Below are 19,393 nucleotides of genomic sequence, written 5' to 3'. Positions count from 1 at the left end.
CCCTGGAGCACCTGGGATCAGAAGTGGCTGCAGACTTGGGGATCATAGACAAGTTCCCAGGTGCTGAGCCCTTTATGTCCCAGTGGTTCCTCCTCTCTCCACTTCCTCTTCCTCTTCACCCTTCTTGTCCTCTCCTTCCTCACCTTCCTGCTCCTCCTCCCTTCTTCCCTTCCCCTCCATCCTCTTCCTCTTCTTTTTCTCCCTCTTCCTCCTCCTCTCCTTCTTCCTCCTCCCCCTCCTCCCTCTCATCCTCCTCTTCCTCCTGCTCTTCTCTCCCTTCTATTCCTCTCCCCTCCCCCCTTCTCTTCCTCCCCATCCTCTTCCTCCTCCTTGCCCTCTGATTCCAAGCCAGATAATACCACACCCAGTATGTGAGTCCCCTAGGCATGACTGACCTGCCTTCCTCTGATGCTACATGGAGCCTGTGGGGAAATCGGGGGTGCTTAGTGTACATCTGAGTCATACAACATGATTTTGAGCCTCGGTTTCCTCAACTATGAAGTCAAAGGACGGCTGCCTTCTCTGACTCCCTAAGGAGCCAGCAGCTACATGAGGTTCTTGGGGGCTCTGAAAGAGTCTGGAGCCCTGAGAGATCTATGAGGCTCCAGTTTTCCTCAAGTTCCTGTTAGTCCTCAGGACCTGGTAAGGTGTGCCTTGGGATGACCCTAGAACATTCTTCTGGTTTTCCCCACAGGTGGACAGCCTCTAGGCTGCATGGCTTCATAGAGGATGAAGACCAACCCTGCGGGCTCCTCCCTAGAAACCTGTCGAGCTGCAGGCCAGGGCGAGAAGGGCTGCCCTGTCTGCCAGGCCTGTGGAGGGGCCTCAGGCCTGGGGTCTGCTTCAGGGTCAGGGTCAGGCCTTGGGCCAGGGCCTGGGGCTGTTCTAGGGTCTGGGCTTGGGCCTGGGGCTATTCCAGGACCGGGACCTGGTCCTGGCGCTGTTCCAGGTTCTGGCCCAGGACCTAGTGCTGTTTCTGTGACTGGGCTAGTACCTGGTGCTTCTTCAGGGCCTGCTGCTACTCAGGGACCCGCGCTAGGAGCAGGACCATTACCTGGACCAGGAGCTGGGTCTGGACCCAGGCCAGGAACTGAGTCAGTACCTGTGTTAGTACCCCAGCGAGGAGCTGGGTCCATACCTCAGCCAGGAGCTGGGATATTACCTCAGCCAGGAGCTGGGTCAGTACCTCAGCTAGGAAACGAGTCAGTACCTAGTCCAGGAGCTGCACCGTTACCTGGGCTGGGCCCAGGGCCTGGGACCAGACGAGGCTCTGGGGCTGGTTCTTACCCCAGTGAATCAGTGACGCCCCCAGAACCAGCGCTACAGCAGAAGACACAGGCCAAACCCACACAGGCCCCCCGACAGAAGGTTCTGGTGACCGGAGGAGGAGGCTACCTGGGCTTCAGCCTGGGTTCCAGCCTGGCCAAGAGAGGCATTTCTGTCATCTTGCTGGACCTCCGCAGACCCCAGTGGCCACTACCCTCAGGAACGGAGTTTATCCAGGTACAGGGATGGGGATCATGGGGGGGGGGTGCGTATGCTGCTGGAGGTGACGGTGCCAGAGGTGATGCTGGTGCCGGGAGGTGACGGTGCCGGAGGTGACAGTGCTGGTGGCAGAGCTCAGGTGGACAAACAGGATATGAACCCGCAGTGGAGTCTGAAATCTTGGGCTCTGGAGTCCGATTTAGCTCCAATTCTTTTTTATTTTTATTAAAAAAAAAAAATTTGTTTTTTTTTTTTTTTGTTTTGGTTTTAGTTTTAATTTTGTTGAGACAGAGTTTCTCTGTATAACAAACAGTCCTAGCTGTCCTGGAACTCACTCTGTAGACCAGGCTGGGCTTGAACTCAGAGATCCACCTGCCTCTGCCTCCTGAGTGCTGGCATTAGAGAGAGGCATTCACCACTACTACCACCTGGCTTTATTTTTAGATTTTGTTATCAGTGTGTGTGTGAGGGGGGGATAAGGGTGTGATGTGTGTATGTATTTTTATAAATACATGTTTGTGTGTGTGTGATGTGATGTGCATGTATGTGTGATATGTTTGTATGTGTGATGTGTGTGTGATGTATATGTGAGTGTATGTGTGATGTGTGTGATGTGTATGTGAGTGTATGTGTGATGTGCATATGTGTGATGTATGTGTGTGTGTGATGTATATGTGAGTGTATGTGTGATGTGTGTGTGATGTATATGTGAGTGTATGTGTGATGTGTGTGTGGTGTATATGTGAGTGTATGTGTGATGTGTGTGTGATGTATATGTGAGTGTATGTGTGATGTGTGTGTGATGTATATGTGAGTGTATGTGTGATGTGTGTGATGTGTGTGTGTGATGTGTGTGATGTGTGTGTGATGTATATGTGAATGTATGTGTGATGTGTGTGATGTGTGTGATGTATATGTGAGTGTATGTGTGATGTGCATGTGTGTGATGTATGTGTGTGTGATATGTTTGTATATGTGAGTGATGTGTGTGATATATATGTGAGTGTATGTATGATGTGTGTGATATGCATGGTGTGATGTGTGTGTGATATGTTTGTATGTGTGAGTGATGTGTGTGATGTATGTGCATGTGCATGTGATGTGTGTGAGAGTGCAGTCATACATTTGCCAGGGGAGAACTCTCCAGAGTCGGTTCTCTCCCTCTACCATGAGGAGGCCGGCCTCTTTTGTTTCTGCTTCTGTTCTACACACTCCGGTCTGGCCGGCTAAGAGCTTCCAGGCATTTTTCTTATCTCCACCTCCCATCTCTCCGGAGGAGTGCTGGGATTACATATGCGGGCCACCTCACCAGCTTTCTGTGAATTCCAGGAGCCTTCAGGCTTGCTGGGAAAGTACTTTCACTCTCTTAGCCATTCTGGGTCCCCAGCTCCAGCTCTTAGACTTCCAAGCTTTAGTTCCACCCCCTTGAGCCCCGGTCTTTATCCCCAGAAAGAGACAGTAATCATGTGTGTTTTACAAGGGGCTCATAGAGAGTCAATAAGACAGTGCATATGAAACACCCAGGCCAGCTCTGGGCCCCAGAGCAGGATGAGTGGGGGCAGCGCCTGCTGATGCTCTGTGGAGCTGATAAATCCTGGCCCAGCAGACGCTTGGCCTGGGCTGGGTCACTGCCTTGGACTTGAACCTCTCACTTCTGTTTCAGGCTGATGTCCGAGATGAAGAAGCCCTGTACCAAGCCTTCCAGGGGGTGGACTGTGTCTTTCACGTGGCCTCCTACGGCATGTCTGGGGCTGAGAAGGTGAGACTCCCACACACACACACACACCCAGAACCAGGCAGAATGGTGTTCAAGACCCACTACACTCTGATGCCCAAGTATGTCTTATTGTTTTTGCCTCCTCCAAAGAAGCACTGGGCATCCATGACATCAAACACCAGTTCTGGTGCCTTCCACCTGCGTGACCCAGGGCAGGTCACCTCTCCCTTCCTCATCTGGAAAGGAAGGAGTCACCATGATTTATGTCACAAACTCTTTAGGGAACTCTGTAGCAGCATCTACCAAAACATATTCCATTGACTCAAGTTATACTTATTTCCATATCCATAGCATTGTTTTTAATAATAAAACATCAGAAATTATGCAGTGGTCTATTAGTTACCAAAATAAGAGTAGGAACATTCAAAAGAATGAGAAGACTCCAAAGTGTGGATCCCCTGGCAACCTCCAAAGTTCAAAGTAGTGTTTGGTATCCCCTGTTTACTTTTAAAAAGAAAAGAGAAAAGCTAAGAGCCAGCAAGATGACTCAACCAACTGCCTTTAACCCCAGCACTCAGGAGGCAGAAGCAGAAATATCTCTGTGAGTTTGAGGCCAGCCTGGTCTACACAGCAAGTTTTAGGACAGCCAGGGCTACACAGAGAGATCCCTGTCTTAAAAAAAAAAAAGTGCCTACTGCCAAGTCTGACCCCTAGGACCCACGGTGGAAGGAAAGAAGTGACTCCCACAAGTTGTCTTTTAATTTCCACCTGTGTACCACAGCCCTCACACACATGGACACATGCATGCACATGAAAAACAAATCAAAACGTGATAACACTTGTAAAGCTAGGTCAGATGTTTGCTACATACACAAGGGTATACAATGATGTTAAATACCAGTTCTCTGTACAAACATCCAAAGCCGTTAACAGCAGTCCCCTCTGGAGAGGGCAGAGGAAGACTTGGCATCAGCAATGTGAAGGAACTTCCCTCTTCATTAGATAGTTGGGTTTTTTTTTTAAGTTTTATGTGTATGGGTGTTTTGCCTACATGTGTGTCTATGTATCACATGAGTGCCTGGTGCCTGGGGAAGTCAGAAGAGGGCATCAGATCCCCTGGAACTGGATTTACAGACAGTCGTGAGAGGCCATGTGGGTGCTTGGAACATAACCCAGGACCTCTGGGAGAGCAGCCAGTGTTCTTGACCACGGGACCATCTCTGCAGCCCCTGGGTATACTTTTTACTGTTTGAATTATTTTTAACCTTGTAGCTGTTTTCCCGGTCAACAAAAAACACCACCATAAGAATAAATATAGTTTTGCCTGGGGATGTGGCTCAGTGGGTAGGACAGCTTGCTCGGCATGCACCCTGGGTTGAATCCCCGGCACCAATAAACCAGATGTGGTGGCACACACCTATAATCCCAGCCCTTGGCAGGTGGAGGTAGGAGGATCAGAAAATTCAAGGTTATCTTTGTCTATATAGCTTGTTTGAGGCCAGCCTGGGTGACATGAGATACACTGTCTCAAAGGAAAACAAAGAAAGAAAGAAATTCGTTTGCAAACACAGCACATCCCATTTCCCAGGGGCTTTACATGAGGTCTGGGTTGTACTGTTTGCTGGGCACCTGGCACACAGGAACCTATCATTGCAGACCCCTTCTTTGTTTACACTCCAGTGTCCTCCGGGGCATGGCCACATCACCACATTTGTCTCAGATTAGGGGAGACTTGGTGGGGGGGCAAAAAATGATCCAACACATTTGAAGTTACTTATCTGTGCCAAACTCTATGCCAGACAGTGCACCCTGCTCCATGTATCCTTCAGCGTGACTCCTGCTGACCTTGAGCTCAGCCTGTGGCCTCAGCCACAAGGCGGAAGGCAGCACGTGACTTCCCATTTCCCTCTTGTCTTCTAGCTACAGAAACAGCAGATTGAGTCTATAAATGTCGGAGGCACCAGACTAGTGATTAATGGTAGGCCCTCAGAGTGCAGTGTGCCCTGCAGTGTGATCCCTCCTCTTCTTTCTCCTGCCGCTGGCCTAGCTCTGGGGTGGGAGCAGGGGTGGGGGCAACAGAGGCAAGACCCCCCTGCCCTACCTAGACTGTACCAGCTGAAGCCAGTGGGAGGTAGACTCTCTCCCCTGTGTATAGACCTGCTCAGGGCCCTCCCTGAAGGTAGCATCAACGGTCTTAGCGTGTCTAGGGTCCCAGGGTTAAGGATGGTACCGAGGAAGGTCACTAAAACATCAGACAGCAGCATCTTGTTGGGCCCTCGGAATGTGTCCAACCTTGACCTGCGCTTTCTCCAGCTCTAGGGCATCTTTTCTATCTGTCCCACCAACACCAAGTGAGCCTTTTCTTCCTACCTGCCCTTGACTGAGTGGCTGGGTGGGGGGGCAAAGGCACATTAGAAGGAGGAATAAGAAGCCCTGGCCCCCACATCCCAAGTTGAGGTGGGAGGCTTTTCCGTCCCAGGTGGCTCTGGATTCTGGAGATCCCTGATGGTATGGGGTGGGATGTTAAGACTGAGTAGAAATAGGTGGATTTGCCCACAGAGGCCTTTTCTGGGCTCCTCCTTAGCCAGCTCCTTGCTCACGGTCTGATGTGGTGTGTGTGTGTGTGTCTCCTGCAGTCTGCGTCCGTCGGCGGGTTCCAAGGCTCGTGTACACCAGCACAGTCAACGTGACATTTGGTGGAAAGCCCATAGAGCAAGGCGATGAGGACTCTGTCCCATACTTCCCCCTGGACAAGGTACCGACTTCTGGGAGAGATGGGGCAGGGTAGCAGGCTGGGAAGTGTCTGCCCAACGGCAGGTGATGATAGAGCCAGGTCCGTCTTTTAACTCAGGGTGCATCCTGTCAGGACGGACTCCCAAGCTGAGTGGTCTTACACCCTCGGAGGCTTCAAAATCAGATAGACCTGGCCGTGAGCCCCACCCAGCCTGGCACCTTTCACCCCTGTGATGGTGCAGGTTATCATATACACTGAATCTCTGTTCTCCATCTAAGCCTGATAACACCATGGAGGGGACTTGTAGAGAACAGGAAATGAGATTATGTGCGAAGATGTCACAGGAACACTAAAGGATGACATATGACCACATCATCCAACCTGTATCTGACATCAGTGTCACAGGGCAGATATTGCAGACTGGCAGGTGCGTCCCTGAGTCAGGATTATGCAGCCATGGGGTAGACTAAGCCCAGATGGGCCAGCATTGCTGTCAACATCATTGAGCCCGTCTGGTGACTGTGTTCTCCTTGTCCTCTGGCAGCACATGGACCACTACTCTCGAACCAAAGCCATTGCTGACCAGTTGACTCTCATGGCCAATGGGACACCTCTCCTAGGTGAGTACCATGGGGCCTACTTATAACAGGCATGCCTGCCCCCTGCTGCCTCTTATAATTGTGTGTCTGAGGCCCTATAGCCTTCCAAGGGACATCTCCGCATGGTCTGGGCCTTTGTCCTTCAAAGTATTCTGAGTACCTGCCTCCCCGACCAAGACACGGCCTGGACAGTCAGATCTCCTGCTTGCAGTCTGGTGAGGAAAAGACTGAGATAGCCTGACACTTGCTCTCTCTGCTGTCTTATGGGAATGGATTTAGTTTGGGCAGTCTGGAGCATTATGAATGTGTAAGGAGTTACACCTCTTTGGAGGGAATCATGCAAGAGAGAGGTTTCTGCACCGAAACTTCCTGGAGAAACCCACCTCAGCTGTCTCTCTGCATTCTCTCCTCGGGCTACAGAGAAGCAATTATCAAATAGGCACAGTCCACACTTTTTTCGTGCATTCTTCATGTCAGGCCCTGTTTTTCATGCTAATTCCATATGCAAAGGTTCATTCACTCCATAACATTCCTGAGTGAGGGGGTAATATTTAGGCACCCCTGGTCTTCCACACAGAAGCCAAACCCATTCAGACAATTTGCTTGCCAGAAATCATTGTTACTGTCTTTCTAAAGTTTAGAACTAAAAGAAACCAGCCAACATGGTTTTCTTTTATTGTCAAAATTATCTATCCAGGCCAGAGGTGGTGGCACACACCTTTAATTCTAGCATTCGGGAGGCAGAGGCAGGCAGATCTTGAGTATGAGGCCAGCTAGAACTACATAGACCCTGTCAAAAAAAAAAAAGAAAAAAGAAAAGAAAGAAAGAAAGAAAAAGAAAAGAAAAGAAGAGAGAGAAATTTATCTGCCTGGGTCTGGTGGCAAAGTCCTTACATACTATCTACTTAGAAAGTTGAGGCAAGCAAGGTCACAAGTTCAAGGCTTGCCTGGGCTACAGAGTGAGTTCAAAGCCAGCCTGGGCTATATAGCAAGATCCTGCCTCAAATAAACAAAAAATAAAAAGGGGGGGGCAGGATATAGCTCAGAGTTAGAAAGCTTGTTTAGCATGAAGCTCTGTGTTCAACCTCTCTAGAAGCACTGGAAAAGACAAACAAATGTGGGAACCAATCAGATTTGGAGAACAAGAGAGGCTTGGAATTATAGCCTCCAGTTTACGGGGAGGAAACAGAGACCAGTTAACTGGCTTTGCTCAAAGTCACACAGCACTGAGCCGTTGAACTTTGAAGCCCAGGGGAGTCTTAGCCCCAGAATCTAGCCCTCACCCACTGTGCTACTCTAGAGGCAGCGCACCAGGTCCCTACATGTGGGCTCTTTCCCCTATAATATCCCTGCTTTCATGACTTAGTCTGTCAGTCCTTGACCCCTGGTCTTGGGGTGCACATCCACTGTGTTCCCCCAGGATTTGAGCTGATGCAGTTGAATTCCCTTCTCTGCCAGGGCACAGCCCCTTCACCTACCGCCAGGCCAGACACCTAATCCTCTGGCTGGGAATTATTTATATGCACATCCCCAGCTTTCAATGCTCCAAAGAGTCATGGATACCCTAGGCCTGCCCCTCCCTGATGTGGTTACCCAGTGTCCCACAGGCCACTCACTGTTGGCTGCAACCTGACCTCCCTCCACCATGCCCCCAGGGACCCAGAGTTTAAACTTAGCTGTAAGGCTACAGAAAAGCTCAGCCAACATCTGCCTTCCAGGAGGCTGACCGTGGTCACCAGGGGTGATTACAGCGGCCTGAGATCCAGGCTAGTCCTGAGATGGCTCTCACTTGAGCTGGGTGCCAGAGTCCTAATAAGTAGGTCACAGGGCCTTGTCAGGTTCTGTATCTTCTTGCACCTGCTTGTGTTAGTATCCTGCAGCTCCCATAGTGGTTTGGGACATTCTCTTGCCGTTTAAAAGCTAGAGCCTGGAATCCTGGGGTTAGCTGGTGTTAGCATGTAGAACTCGATCTCTGAAGACTCTGGAGAAGGGGCCCTCTGTCTCCTCCAGCTTCAGGTGGCCCCAGGTGACCCTTGGCTCATGACTGCAAAACTCCAGTCCTTGCTTCTACCTTCCTGCGGCCTCTGTCTCCTCTGTTGATCTCTCTAAGACACTTGTAATTGGATTAGACCCAGCTGAAGATCTACGACGATCTCAACTCACCAATATTGTTAATTACAAGCTTGAAGGCCCCTTTCCAAACAGCCACACTGGCAAGTCCTAGAATGTAGACAGATCTTTTGGGGACCACTCTATCAACCATGACTCTGGGCTTCATTATAAAGGGAGGGGTGTTTGGTAAAGATGGAAGCTTCTGGCCCTGGCTTATTCACGGGGAAAGGGAGCATACAATGAAAGTGCCTAGAAAACAGATCTGCAGAAAGAACAGCCACCTGCTTTAGGAAGCACAGGTCATGAATAGCTTCCAGGGCCCTGGCTGGCAGGAGCTTAGGGCCAGTGCCCTCAGGGTTTGTGATCTTAATTCCGATGATGCCAAGAGTCACTTCCAGGTAAGAATATCTAAGGATACCACCTTTAAGGACCTCTGCGGGTTGCAGGGAGGTGGGTGAGGTCCCCAAAGAAATTGGGCTGCTGGAGTCACAGAGTATCTATGCTGGGCATTTCATGCTAGGTAAGGGGCAGGAGATGTAGATGGCTTTGAACTCCCCACCCTCATGTGCTGTGGGCTCCCGAGCTCCATGCATCACTCCTCTGCAGGCCCCTGACCACCTTCTTGTGTCCTAGGAGGAGGCACCCTCCGCACCTGTGTGCTCCGTCCCCCAGGGATCTATGGCCCTGAAGAACAGAGACACCTGCCCCGGGTGGCGGTAGGTCCTCCCAGCCTTCCTAGGACCAGAGGCAGAAAGAGTCAGGTTGATGTGGTGTGCATACTGACTGGACCATTACATCTGTCTAGGGGCAACGTCCCGGGCCAGAGACTCTCTATGCTGGGAGGTCACCCTGATGCCTACAAGTTCATAGTCCTCAGACCTACCAGGGTCAAAGTTCCCAGTGTGCCAGCCAGGCCTCTGTTCAAGTCAGGGAGAAAGAAAGCCATGACCCCAGAGAGACCTTCATGTGGGTACCCCAAGGGCTGAGCAGTTTATCTCAGGCTGCCAGGGAAGGTTCTTCATACCAGAAAACCCTAGAATATGACTGCAAGGGACTCTAGGCCCTAGTGGCCTCACAACCTGGTCAGGGAGACAGACCACACAGTCATAGCTTCAGCATAGTGAAGGCTGAGTAGAAAGATGCAAGAGAAAATGGGCCTGGCAGGGGAGACCCAGGAAGACTTCCTGGAGGAAGGGATGCCTACAGTGTTTGGAAGGAGGAAAAGCGATTTTTCTGATGAGCTGTGGTGATTAGAGAAAGCAAATGCCAGGCAAAGGAGCAACTTGAACATGAACCTAGATGTGAAGAAGGTCACGGTTAATGTCGTCATCAGCAAGAGGTCCCGATGACTGGAACTAATGGGGGGTGCAAGGCCACAGAGAGCCACTGAAGGTCGTCTGGGGAGTGCTGTTCTGGCCTGCTGCTTCAAATACTCCTCTGTGGAGTTCTTAGATGACCACGGGTTAACCTCAGTGGCTTTTCGCCATTTACACACTTAATTCAAGGACTACTGTGTGCTCGGTACTGTTCAGATCAGCAAACACAACAGACAACCCTGCCCTTGTGTGGCCTCTGTTCCCACCCCAGGAAATAGATTCAAGCAGATTCAATGTTGAATTATAAAGAGTGTTGGAAAGTGCCGGGCACAAAGGGGGAAAAGAAAAAGTGGGTGGGGTGAGGGAATTGGGCTCCCGGGGGAGTTGGGGAAGTGGCTGGGGGAAAGCCAGGTTTTAAGCCTCCAAGGGAGGAAGGAGCCAGGTGTGTCAAACAGGCTTTTGGAGGAAGAGCCTCCAGACATGGGGCGACTCTCAGAAAGCCCCAAGACTTCCCAGGAGTACACAGACAGCCCTGGGGTCGTGGCAGCACAGGACAGGGGGTCAGGAGGAGGGAAAGCTGTAGTTTGGCTGGGCCAGGGCTAGAGGGGCACTGGGACATTGTCAGCGGGTCTGTGTTCATCGTCACCGCCCGTGTGCCTCTGTGGTCACCAGAACAGGGCCAGATACGGCTGTGCAGGGTAGATGGACGGCTAAGAAGCTGCCGGAGTTCCCAAGGCGAGAGAGGGGGTGGTAATGGGGGAGAAAGGGGGCTGGATTCTGAACAGATGTAATAGTTGGGGCAGCTGGGTTTACAAGTGCTTTGAGTGTGAGGGATGAGTGAAGTCAGGGAAGGTCAAAGGTGGCCCAAGGTTACCTGTGAGACAAGCAAGCAGAGATGTCCCGAGGACTTGGGACATGGGAGTTGGAGTCTAGCCTGTTACTGATTGGAAGCTGTGAGCAGGTATATAAAGTGTAAAACCAGCCAGGTGAGCCTACACTGTCCTCTCCCCCGCCCCAGAGCCACATCAAGAAGAGACTGTTCATGTTCCGGTTTGGGGATCGCAGGACGCGCATGAACTGGGTCCATGTGCAGAATCTGGTGCAGGCACACATGCTGGCGGCTGAGGCCCTCACCATGGCTAAGGGATACGTGGCTGTGAGTGTCCTGTGACATCCCTGCCCACCTCCCCACCCCACCCCCGCAGGCTGCAGGCAAGGAGAATCACGCCTCAGGAGTCTGAGGGTCAATCGGTTGGGTAGAAACTTCAGAGAACATAATTAGCACTTCCGCAGTGACCCTGTGACATCACAGCTACAAGCTGGAATGGGTCACAGTCTTCACGGAAGTACTGAAGAAACTGAAGTACAATGAGGTTGAATGAGTCCATCGAAATCACACAGCTTGTCAGTGTGATCACCCTGTTACCAAACTTGGGGCCACAATCTGCACCCCAAGAAGCCAAGTTCAATCGCTCCTTTAGAAGCCAATTAAAAGAGTCAAATTAGATCAGGTGGTGTTGGCACACACCTTTAATCCCAGCACTCGGGAGGCAGAGCCAAGTAGATCTCTGGGAGTTTGATCCAGGACCAGGCTGTGTAGAGAAACCAAACCAAACCAAACAGCCAATAGTAAAGAGGGAAAGAGGGATGAAAGGACCCAGTCTGTCTTGGAATCCTGAGTGATATTAAAGTTTAACAGAGTTCCAGGAATATGCACGTCTTGGCAGTCCTGGTCAAGGTATGGTCCTGTCCACCACTGAGTCATCCCTGAGTGGGCTTGGCTCTCCTGTAAGCTACCAGGATGGAATGAAAGGGAGATAAGCTCCCCCCTGGCTGTGGTCCTTTTGTGTTTCCAGCGTGAGATCCCAAAGAAATCCCTGTCTCTTCGGGGGTCCATTGTTTCAATAGTCGGATGGTCAGATTGACAGACAGCTGGCCCACGTTGTCAGCATCTCTCTAGAATATCGTCATGTGTGCCAAGCCAGTTGCTGCCCTTACTAACTAAGGTGTTGCCCAGGTCTGTCCCCAGAACTGCTCAAGAGGACAAGAGGGCTGCAGAAGCAGCTGGGAGCCATGAGAAAGGGTGGCGTCAGGCTGTGGGCAGACATCTGACTACACCCTTCTCTCCTGTCACCCCCAGAGTGGACAGGCGTACTACATCAATGATGGAGACAGCGTCAACCTCTTTGAGTGGATGGCCCCACTGGTAGGTGTTCTGATCTCCTAACCCAGAGCAAGACTCCAAAATCCCATCCTCTATCCTCAAGTCCTTTCCTACCACCCAAATCCAAGAATCTACATCAGGAAGCCCTGGCAGCGGTGTGCCTGAGAGGCCCTGGGTATAGCTGAAGCTGGGTTGTGGCTGCCCCTTTATTTTTTTTTAAAAGATTTGTTTATTTATTATATATACAGTGTTCTGTCTGCATGTATGCCTGCCGGCCAGAAGAGGACACCAAATCTCATTACAGATGGTTGTGAGCCACCATGTGGGTGCTGGGAATTGAACTCAGGACCTTTGGAAGAGCAGCCAGTGCTCTTAACCTCTGAGCCATCTCTCCAGCCCATGGCTGCCCCTTTATGATACCATGTGTTCCCTGATTTTGTCACAGACCTCTTCCAACTTGCTTCCTGATTTACATGATTCTGGCCATGTGAGTCTTCTGTTATTTCTTTTTTCAGTGGAACCCAGGGCCCATGCAAAAGCAAGGGGTCTACCACTGAAAGGCAGGGTTTGATTGTAATCCCTAGGCAGGTACGTAGAAGGTCACCAGAGCCTGGGGAGAAGAGCTCAGCCTCTGAAAAAAACCTGTCCCCTCTCAGCAACCCACAGACCTATGGACCAACCCTGGGTGGAAAATGAGCACAGAACCCCGGGCTAAAGGCAGAGGGGTTATCATGTACTACTGTGCCGATGACAGTTCTAGTTTGTTCCATTTAAAGAGAGCACTTTGAGGGGCTGGAGAGACAGCTCAGTGCCTATGAGCACCGGCTGCTCTTCCGGAGGACCTGGGTTTAAGTCCTAGCACCCACATGGCAGCTCACAACTGTCTCTAACACCAGTTCCAGAGGATCTGATGCCCTCTTCTGGCCTCCATGAGCACCAATCATACATACAAGCAAAACACCCATACGTGGAAAGCTGTTTTGTTTTTAATTTTCTGAATTAAAAAGCACTTTTATTGAGATGTAGCTTACAAGCTATGCAGTTCACCTATGGGAAGGGTGTAATTCAATATGGTTTTCAGAGTTACACAACAATCACGATAATTAACCTTAAAGCAGGTCTTCGTCTTCAGATAAGCAAAACAAGCCTGTGCCTGTTAGCAATACAGCCCTGTGTACCCTACCCCACCTCTATCCTCAGCCCAGCCCACCCCAGGCAACCAGGAGTCTTCCTCTCTCTTCATTCGCCTCGCCTGACTATTTCATATGAATGGACTCATAGGTATTTTACATGAATGGACTCATAGGTATTTTACATGAATGGACTCATAGGATAAGTGACCTTTTGTGTCTGGCTTCTTCCCCACTTAGTTTTCAAGGTTGACCTGTGTTGTGACATGTATCAGGTCGAGACTTCATTCCTTTTTTTTCCCTTTAATGTATGTGTGTATGTGTGCACTTCACTTGTGTATACAAGGGCACATGCATGTGAGTACACATGCTTGTGGAGGTCAGAGGACAACCGTGGGTGCTATTCCTTAGGCACTGTTTACCTGTCTTTTGAGACAGGGTCTCTCCCTATCCTGGTGCTCACTAAGGAGACTAGGCTGGCTGGTCAGTGAGCCTCCCTGCTGGATTGTGTACTTGCATGGAGTTTCTGGATTAAACGGTTACTCCAGGTTTAACTTTTCATTGAAGAATCCCAGACTGTTTTCCAGAGACTGCAGGATCTCCATCTCCCCAGCAGTCGGGGAGTGCTCCCATTCTCTCCAGCCTGCCAGCCTTTGCTGGTTTGGCTGTGACCTGGAAAGGTTTTACACAGGTGGACAGCTCCATTCATCCTCTGCCAGCCTGTTTCTTCCTGAGTCTCCTTCTGCTTTCCACCCACTTGCTGGGTTTTATCTATTTTTCTTTAATAGTACAGTCAATTCTGGAAGGAAAAAAAAATCAGATTCTACTTAAGGGCCTGGGAACATGTTCAGGTGTGGGTGGCTATAGTAAAAACTAAATGATGTGAAAGAGTCTAAGTTAAAAAGCCTGCCCTAGAGGCTGGCAAGAGATGGCTCAGCAGGTAGAATCCCATTGCCAAGTCAGACAACCCGAGTTCAATCCCCAGGACCCACATTGTAGAAGAAGAGAACTGATTGCAGCAAGTTGTCCTCTGACCTCCATGAGATATCACTGCATGTGCATCCTGAAAACACACACACACACACACACACACACACACACACACACACACACACACACATGAAAGAGAAAGATTTGTCCTATGTTTTCAACTACTTGAGTTATCCTGACCAAGAAGTGGATCTCAGTTCCAGACTGGTGTGCAAACGATCATGCCAATCAGAGTGTGCACACCTTTAATTCCAGCGCCCAGGAGGTAGAGGCAGACAGATCTCTATGATTTGTGGCCAGCCTGGTCTATATAGAAAGACCTTGTCTTGAAAAATAAGACTAGTGTGGGCGTGGGGGTCTCTCTGGGCTGGTGGGGTCCCCTGCCAGCCAGGATCTGGGAAACAAGTGATCTTTCCTCACCAGTCAGTCCCTAAACAACCAGATCTCAAGTCAGACCATGTTCCCTTGCAGTTTGAGAAGCTGGGGTACAGTCAGCCCTGGATCTGGGTACCAACTTCCTGTGTTTATCTGACAGGTAAGGAACAGCATGGGTAAGAAGCTCCTGTATACCAGGTACACACACAACATATGTGTTTTACATTACTGGAAACCCAGGGCCTGGACTGTGATGAGGCCAGGGAGGCACGCAGGAGTAATGGAATTTAAATAGACTGGGCAGGTGCACCCAGCCTGACCCCGCACTCAGAGGAACACCTGTCTCTGTATCGCCACAGCGGTGCAGATGTACTCACCATAGGCCTGCCCGCTTAAACGTGAGCCTCTGGCAAGGCTGGTATGACTGTAACGAAAGAGGAGGCTGGGGCTCTGAGACCTGCCGGGAGCGGTGCAGGGAGCGGGGGAGGGGCAGCCTTGACACCTAGACCTGTGCTGGAAGGCGTGACGCCTGGTGGGGCAGAGGGAGCCCTGAGGCTCCCTCTCTTCCAAGGTCACCCTGATGCCAGGGCTTCTGTGGGATGTGTGGCGGCTGGGACCTTGGATTCTCCCCGTCCCTCTGCACGTCAGCATCTGCTCCCACTCCCCGGTCCCACCCCACCAAGACAGCGTGTCCTGCTGCTGCCCTCTGCTGGCCTTCCAGTAAGACTGCAAGTGGGCAGGCTGGAGAGCCGGCTCAGAGGTTAAGAGGTTAAGGCTGCTCTTCCGGAGGTGCTGCTGACCTGAAGGAATCCAGTGACCTTTGTAAAGGGACCCCCTAGCAAAGCAAACAATGGCCCCAATGGATCTGTCCTGAGGGCCCCTCCCGTCTGCCCTCTCCCACAGCTGCACTGATGGAGTACCTGCACCTGGCACTGAGGCCCCTCTGCACCGTCCCCCCACTACTCACCCGCAGTGAGGTAAGTGTGCTGTTGGGGAATCCTAGCCCGGAGCCTTTCCCTCCCCTCCACATCTCCATTGTTGCTGAACACCCTGCCACAAGACACTACTCTGAGATCTCAGAACCTTCCATGTAGGCTCGAAGCTACAGCCCATTCCTTTATAATGCTCCCTACCCACTGTTTCCTCAGACTGCATTAGAGACTGAACAGAGGACTGCTCCACGCAAGCTTCATAGCTGTTATTCCAGCCAGAGGTAGCTTATTTTCTAGCCATATCTGGGGCTCCCCAGGGCAGGCTCCATAGCTGGTACTTTTTTGAACTCTGAATATACAGATGTACACACTCACACAAATCTCCAGTGGCTCTAGGCTCATCATTCATGCTTACTCAAGAATAAGTATGTGTTAAGTGTCTTCTATGTACAGAACATCAACACTATTCTCAAAGTTATGATGGACAGTTTATTTTGGGAGGCTTTTTTTTTTTGAGACAGGATCTCACTATGTAGTTCTGGATATCCTGGAACTCTCTGTATAGCTCAAGCTGGCCTCAAACTCACAGAGACCCACCTGCCTCTGCCTCCTGAGTGCTGGGATGAAATGTATGCACCTTCACACCCAGCTGATGTATAGTTTCATATTTGTTCAGCATGTACCATTCAAAAAGAGGACATCTTGGGGCTGGAGAGACGGCTCATCAGTTTAGAGTACTTACTGCTCTTCAGAGCACCCAAGTTTGATTCCCAGCACCCACATGCTAGCTCACAACTACCCATACCTCCAGTCCCAAGGGATCTGAAACTCTCTCCTGGCATGTGCATGGTGTACATACATGCATGCAAATAAAGCAATAATACATATAAAATAAATATAAAAACTTTTTTTAAAGAGGATGTCTTAAGTAGACTGTAAATAGTGAAGTGACAGGTTATTTAGGGTCTCTCATTTGATTCCTCTAGTGCTAAATTAGGAAGGGCACAAAGATGATGTTCTCCACTCTATGAGAAACTGGGCACTAGAGAAATCAGTGGCTTATCCAAGATCACATCACATTGGAATTGGCTTCAGGATGCCAACTCCAGTGTTCCTTAAGCTGAAAGGAAGTGGGGGGGGGGGAGAATGTTCCAGAGAAGCCACTGCCCACCATTGTTCCTTTGAGCATCCAGAATGATGGAGGATATTGGCAGTCCTTTAGTGTCATTTGATATTTCCTGCTGCTGGAAACTATTGCCCTGCCCATGAACAGCGGAGGAAATTAGATCCGTAGTGAAGTTGCCTACCCAGGATCATCACCACTCACTTACAAGGTACCGATGGGATTTGAACCCAGACCTAAAGCTCCACCACTAGCTTGGAAAACACATTAGGAACAAAGGGCAAACAGTGGCCAGGAGTGCTGCAGACCCATAGTCAGCTTCCTCTTGTCTCACACGTGGGTTAACTGGTTGGCTCCAGGCCATAGGATCTGAGGCAGTTGGGGGGCTGTGGGTCAGTCGCCCTCTGCTGGTCAGTCTGTAAGACACCAATTAACTCTCTAGCTTTTAGGAACCCTTCTATTCCTTGAGTACCTACTGTGTGCCAGGCACTGCACTGAGCTTGGAGGTAAGAAGACTTGGTCCTTACCCCAGGAAGCTCACAGTCTAAAGAGGAAGGTGTTCCAGAAACCAGGCAGCTCAACACGGTGATAAGAGCTATGCTGGGATGGGAGGAGGATTGCCCAGCATGCAGAAGTACCGCCACTCTGAGGTCACCGCTAAGCCTGACCTCTGAGAACACTGTGCCAGGACCTGCTTGCGTAGCTTCCATGTCTCCATGGAAGAGGTGCTCGGTTGCTTTTAGGATATTTACTAACTTGCATTGTTCCAAGTGCTGAATGTTCTATCTGGGGCAAGAAGAGCAAGAACTGGTCTCTGCTTCCCTCATTAGGGTCCCTGGACCAGTGCTTGGCTCCAAGGGCCCGTCTGTGCCATGTGAGAGTCACACAGCCAATGTCCAGCTAGAGAAGAATACAAGGCCAGGTGGGAGGGCATCACCAGACCCCAGCATGACAAAGAATATGGCCTAGGAAGTGGCTCTTCTATGTGACCCTAGGCAAGTCACTCAGCCTCTGGTCTTCAATTTCCAATTATGGAGAGAGGAAATAGTGTCATCTCAGAGGACACAATTATATCAAGGGACCACACCAAGCAGAGTGGGGATTCTATAATCGATAGCTGTCATTTATTACCCTAGAAGCAGGTGGGCCCCAGGCCAACGGGAAGCAGGGGAAATGCAGCCCAGACTTAAAGAGGAATCTTTGGGCATAACTGAATTCTTCTCTTAGGGACACTTAGTTAAGCAGCTGGGAGGGCTGGAAAGGCTGTTCTGGAGGCCCTGACCGCTACAATTGGTATTGGGCTGGCAACAGGAAGCCAACATCCTTTCTTGGAGATGTTTTTCTGGAGAACCGCTCCCCACTACAGGCAGGAGGCTCTCGGCTTCTCCCGGTGTTCAAGAATGCATCTAAGGCCTCCAGAGGTCCAGAACGGCGCTAGGCTGGGAAGAGCAGCAGAGACGAGGTATTAAACAGGATGAGAATTTAGCAAGGCTGGAGGATGAGATCTAGAAAGGGCATCCAGGAGGCGGCGCCCTCCAGGAAAAAGATCTTAGAAAGGAAGGTCCCCCAGGGAGAAACAAGACACAGCGGCCAGTCTTCTTAAATCCTAGTGTTGACAGAGAAACAAGCTGCCCTCCCCCTATCCTTTTGGTCAACAAGGCTGAGGATGCTCTCCCCTCCCACTAGCCCGGCCCTCCACTGCTCCGCCTCGCCCACAGGTGCTCAGCGTGGCCGTGACGCACACCTTCCAGATTGCCAAGGCCCGCGCTCAGCTTGGCTACGCGCCGGACAAGTTCAGCTTCGCCGACGCAGTGGAGCGATATGTGCAGACCACGACCCAGCAGCCCCGTGGCTTCACCACGCTGACGCTCCTGCGGCTCCTGCTCCTGCTTCTGGGGCTGCTCGGCCTGCTGGGCCTGACCCTGCACTTCCTAGGGCTGCAGCCTTTGCAGACCGCAGTGCAACGCCTGTGATCCCGCCTCCGATCCCCGGCCACGCCCACGTATGGCTCTCTGAGTTTGTACCTGGCTTTGACCTCCTGAGTTAGGCTCGCCCCTGAGTCCTGGCCACGCCCCCATTCCTGGCCACGCCCCGGCCCCACCCTCTAGCCTTGTATTAGTCCTCGTGTTTGGGCTCACTTTCTCTGCTCCGCCCCCCGAGTCTCAGCCACATTTCCCTACCTTTGGCTTCCTAATCCAACTTCTTATTCTTCTCCGGGGCTGGGCGAGGCGGTTGATGAAGTCCCAGCCTCCCAGCCTGCTTCTCCTTCCCAGCCATTTCCAGGCTCCTAACCAGTCCAGCCCTCCCCTCCCTATATCTCCCGGTTTTTCCTGCTCTGGTTTCGCCCCTTCTGCCTCCACCCGTACGCTGAAGCTCCAATATGGTTGCTTCTTTAGGGACAGACCCTACTCCTCCCTCTCGCTCTGTTCCCTTCCAGCCGGGTTTTCGCCGTTGGTCCAAGTGGATGACGTTCTGGTTGGTAGAGTCTAGAATTGGACCTGTCTTCTGCTGCTTCTGGGGACAGTGGGACCTCCTCCCTGCCATGGCTTCTTTGAGTTTGTCCTGATTTTGACACAGATTGTGTGTTGATTAGCTGGGGAGGGATACCCAGGCCAACTTGGTGTCTTTGGGTTCTCGGTTAATGAGTGGAAATGACTCAGCACAGTAAAAGGTTTCAGTACCAGAGGGGCAAGGGGGAAAAAATTGCAAAAGAAAA

The 19,393-nt window shown here is 51.0% G+C and overlaps 1 protein-coding gene across 1 annotated transcript; it reads left to right on the top strand.

Annotated features, from left to right (window-relative positions):
• The first annotated feature begins 729 nt into the window (after positions 1–729).
• On the top strand, positions 730–18,662 carry Sdr42e2 (short chain dehydrogenase/reductase family 42E, member 2). The gene is made up of 11 exons (XM_028867917.2): positions 730–1,503; positions 3,149–3,244; positions 5,123–5,180; positions 5,839–5,957; positions 6,481–6,556; positions 9,281–9,363; positions 10,982–11,119; positions 12,104–12,169; positions 14,719–14,782; positions 15,526–15,599; positions 18,396–18,662. Exons 1-11 carry the CDS (start codon positions 730–732, stop codon positions 18,648–18,650), a joined length of 1,803 nt encoding a protein of 600 aa, XP_028723750.1. The 3' UTR covers positions 18,651–18,662.
• The last annotated feature ends 731 nt before the right edge of the window (positions 18,663–19,393 follow it).

Source organism: Peromyscus leucopus, chromosome 1 (genome assembly GCF_004664715.2).
Source record: "Peromyscus leucopus breed LL Stock chromosome 1, UCI_PerLeu_2.1, whole genome shotgun sequence".
In the NCBI taxonomy this organism is placed as follows: Eukaryota; Metazoa; Chordata; class Mammalia; order Rodentia; family Cricetidae; genus Peromyscus; species Peromyscus leucopus.
Note: the sequence above shows the minus strand (reverse complement) of the source record. Positions and strands in the feature narration are given on the sequence as shown.

Coding starts and splice junctions, on each gene's coding strand:
- Sdr42e2 (XM_028867917.2), top strand. CDS start 730: ATGAAGACCAACCCTGCGGGCTCCTCCCTAGAAACCTGTCGAGCTGCA. Junction 1,504..3,148: donor CAGGAACGGAGTTTATCCAG/GTACAGGGATGG, acceptor CTTCTGTTTCAG/GCTGATGTCCGAGATGAAGA. Junction 15,600..18,395: donor CACTACTCACCCGCAGTGAG/GTAAGTGTGCTG, acceptor CCTCGCCCACAG/GTGCTCAGCGTGGCCGTGAC.